The following is a 3,508-nucleotide window of genomic DNA, read 5'->3' as shown; positions in this document are numbered from 1 at the left end:
ATCCAATCAAGCTTGGAGCAAGTCCAGGACATCTCGTCAAGAGGAGGGTTATGCATATTGTTCAAGTTGAGAACTTGAGATGCTAAGCAAGGAGAGAATATTTCGAATTGTTAATGTTTCCAAAAACATTATGGTTTCAATGGGTAAGAAGTCAGTTGAATCTGACTAATTTCTCCATGAAGTTGACATCATCACTATCATTCCAGTTCTGGAAGCAAAAGGAAGCAAAAGGGTGGGAAACCCAGCATCTTGAAAATGAAAAAGTTTCCTGCATCTGGCAAGGGGTAGGGAGGTGTGAAGAATAATGACATTGCGGCCGGACCCAGTAGAAGGAAGTTTGGAAGAGGCGAAGGGGAAAATAGAGAGGTAGGTTAAAAATGCAAAAGATCTCTCAAGACATTCCTTAATAAGCTTGGGTGGTTTTTGCTTATTTGACCAAGTGAATTTATTGCTTATAAGATTGATTTCCTTGAAGTTGAAGGTGTCAAGAAGATGGTCCAGCATTAGTGAGGTGGGGGTTTGTTTAAAGGTGGAGCCCTCCAATTTGTCAGATGAAGAAAGAATTTCACTGACGTCACCAATAATATTATAAGGGGTAGTGTAGAGAGACAGAAAGGAATGGCGTTCAGTCCAAGGTTCTTTGCATAAGGCAGGTTGAGGTGGAGTGTAAAGGCCGACAAGGGTCGAATTGGACCAAGGCATATGAGTTAGCTTCAATTGCAATAAAGTAGGATCCAAAGTGGACATGAAGAAAATCAACAATATTGGAGATAAGGAACCAAATACCTCTTTTTTTTCCAGATGAAACTTCGCTATTGATAAAATAAAAGTAGTTATAACCTTTGAAGAATGGGTGTAGTTTAAAAGAGGGGTGATCTGTGATTATAGTTTGTCTCGAATTCTTGACCCGTTTTGAAAATTGACCCGCTCTAACATATTTTGGTGGCGACCTGAATGAGAAGTTTTCTGAGATCTATGATGGAAGTAGAGAGATTGGGCCGATAGGCCCAGGCCCAAGCCTAAAGCCCATCACTGATCTCGTATGGGCGTAGCCCCTGCGGTATGGTTCGATTGGATTGATCGCGACCCGATGAGTCGACCCGCGACTTGGAGTATATATAATGTACTGTTGCTTGTTGAGAAAGTCATTATATTTTAGGGGTTTTTCGAGTTAGGGTTTCAGGACGAGTTTTCTCGCCACTACTGGGGTGTAATCTCTCTTCTACATAGTGAAACATCTTCTTCTTCGCTCGAGGACGGAGCACACCACCCTGGTGTGTGAACTTCGTTAAATCTTTGTGTTGTGCAGATCTATTGTCTCTTTATTTTTCGTATTTCTTGGTGTTTGATCTAACAGTTGTGAAGATAATGTCTGGTAAAGGAGCTATTCCGTTCTTTAACATTCCAATGAAGGATCTTCACCATAACACACTTCCATGAGAGACAAAATAACAATAAAAGGGAGTGCAATCTAGACACAAATATGTAGAGAAAGTCAGAACCAAGGCAAGCAAAAACCAAAGGAAACACAAAAGAAACAAGCAAGGAAAGACTATAATAAATGGGAGAAAGAATGAATTTACAGTTACCCGGGTGTAAAGCGTCGTCTCCAACCTGTCCGCCATCTCTGAATCACCATTGGTAAGCTGCATGAGTTTTGCTTTATGAAGGAATTTATGTTTCCTATGTTCTGATCGATGAATGTTTCTACAAGGAAAAGCGTATAAGGCTGAGATGATAGTATCACCTAGCACTTATTGTTAAGTAATGTGAGCTTCTCAAACTACTTCCACTGAATTGAATTGACTTTTCAACAACATTTTCTAATTTCAGAAGTGTCTTGCTTTTGATATATGGTGTCAACTATCTTATAAATCATAGCTATGATAAGAAAGCCCAATACATTAAAAGGGCAAGGGCTCTCTAAGCCGCCAGGGGTTGGTACACACTAGCACCCTCTCTCTCTCTCTCTCTTCACATAAGATGACCTTGAGGTTGTCAATCAGTCGGTTCAGAACAGTTTCAGTTTGGTATCATATCAAATAAAAATCAAATTGTTAAGATAATTCGGGTTTGGTTAATTTTTGTTTGGTCCGATTTGGTTCGGGCTTTTATTGGACTTATCATGCTCTTATCAGTCCATTATTAGGGTGTTACCAATTCGTTTCAGTTTTTCAAATATATACATTAAAAATAATAGGAAAACAAGTTTTCCTTATAATGGGTTTGATTTTATCAGTTTTCGATTTTGATCTGTTATGGAAAAAAGTGCTCACCATTGACTAAGTTGAGATTATGCCCAAATGGCCTCGATTTCAGTCGATCGGTCCAATTAAGGCCGACCAACATTCTCGATCAGCAACTACAAATCTAAGTCAGATATAGCTTGGCCGACCCACATTGAAAATTCATCCAGTTACTAAACGACTGGCCTACACCTATGTATGAAGAGCAGTGTGCATGGACAGTACATCATATCCCAATTGCAACTAGTGGCTCAAATAGGACAATGTTTGAGCTATGGCTATAATCGCACCTTAATATCTATGATAAGTAATCTGTCATCGGGCGCTCGGCATAAGTAGGTCGGTAACTAAGCCACCGAATCAGGTGTTTGGCAACTGAGCCACCAAGTTAAGGTCGATTGGCACTTGATGTTTGTGGTATTCCTCAACGAAACATGCCCTTCGTAAGAGACACATTCCTAATCCAGTATGTGACTTCCAAGCAAAGATCAAATCCGACCTAATCAAGCTCTCTAGTAGGAAGGATACATGGGATATATGGAGCTTCCATAACTAGGACATTTTACAGATTCACTCTCTTAATACAGCTCCTGCTATGTATGGACTCCTACTAGTGCTAGGAAGCATGCTAAATTAGGACTCTCTCTCTCTCTATTGCCGCCATTCCTCAACAATAAATATATAACTAAGCATTCTTTTACGGGGATCTACACTTTTTCATTCTTACTGGAATTTCTGTTTGCAAAGAGATCTAACTTAGGCATTGGAGAGTTCCTTGTCAGATCAGTCCAGTGCTCACTCTCTTGTGTTCGTTCCTCTGTGCAGGGTGCGAAAGCAGCCTAGGTCGATTTCTTGTAGCAACACAATCTAAATTGGTTTGTTCGTTCAGTCTAGTTTTCTACCATTTTTATTAAAGCTCAGAACAAAACTACACGATACTGGTTTAGTTTAATTTTGTCTGGTTTTTTAGGTCGTTTTTATTAGACCAACTTATAACATCCTAATCTCACCTCTTTTTTCTTTTTGCTAAGAAATCAATTGTATTAAGAAAAAAAATAAGAAATATACACGAATCAGAGAGAAATACTCATACAAAAAAAAAAAAGCTTAGAGACACAGAGACCAACCCCACCTTCGGCATTGCCATCAGCAGGAGAAGGCCCCCGATCCAAAGCCTTACAGATGAGAAAAAGATTAAGGGAATTGGTATCTTGGAAGCTGAGTAGCGTCCCTCTCCATCTCCATAGACACTATCCTAGGCC

At 39.7% G+C, this 3,508-nt stretch overlaps 1 protein-coding gene across 1 annotated transcript in view; it reads left to right on the top strand.

Moving 5' to 3' along the window:
* Positions 1 to 1,379, top strand: part of LOC122059030 (anoctamin-like protein Os01g0706700) — a 23,887-nt gene extending 22,508 nt beyond the window's left edge. Inside the window, exon 16 of the mRNA XM_042621736.1 lies at positions 1,358 to 1,379. Coding sequence (XP_042477670.1) covers positions 1,358 to 1,379 — 22 coding nt within the window. The remainder of the gene's footprint in view (positions 1 to 1,357) is intronic.
* The last annotated feature ends 2,129 nt before the right edge of the window (positions 1,380 to 3,508 follow it).

Source organism: Macadamia integrifolia, chromosome 13 (genome assembly GCF_013358625.1).
Source record: "Macadamia integrifolia cultivar HAES 741 chromosome 13, SCU_Mint_v3, whole genome shotgun sequence".
NCBI classification, from domain to species: domain Eukaryota; kingdom Viridiplantae; phylum Streptophyta; class Magnoliopsida; order Proteales; family Proteaceae; genus Macadamia; species Macadamia integrifolia.
The sequence above is the reverse complement of the archived record's forward strand: the minus strand, read 5'-3'. Positions and strand labels throughout refer to the sequence as shown.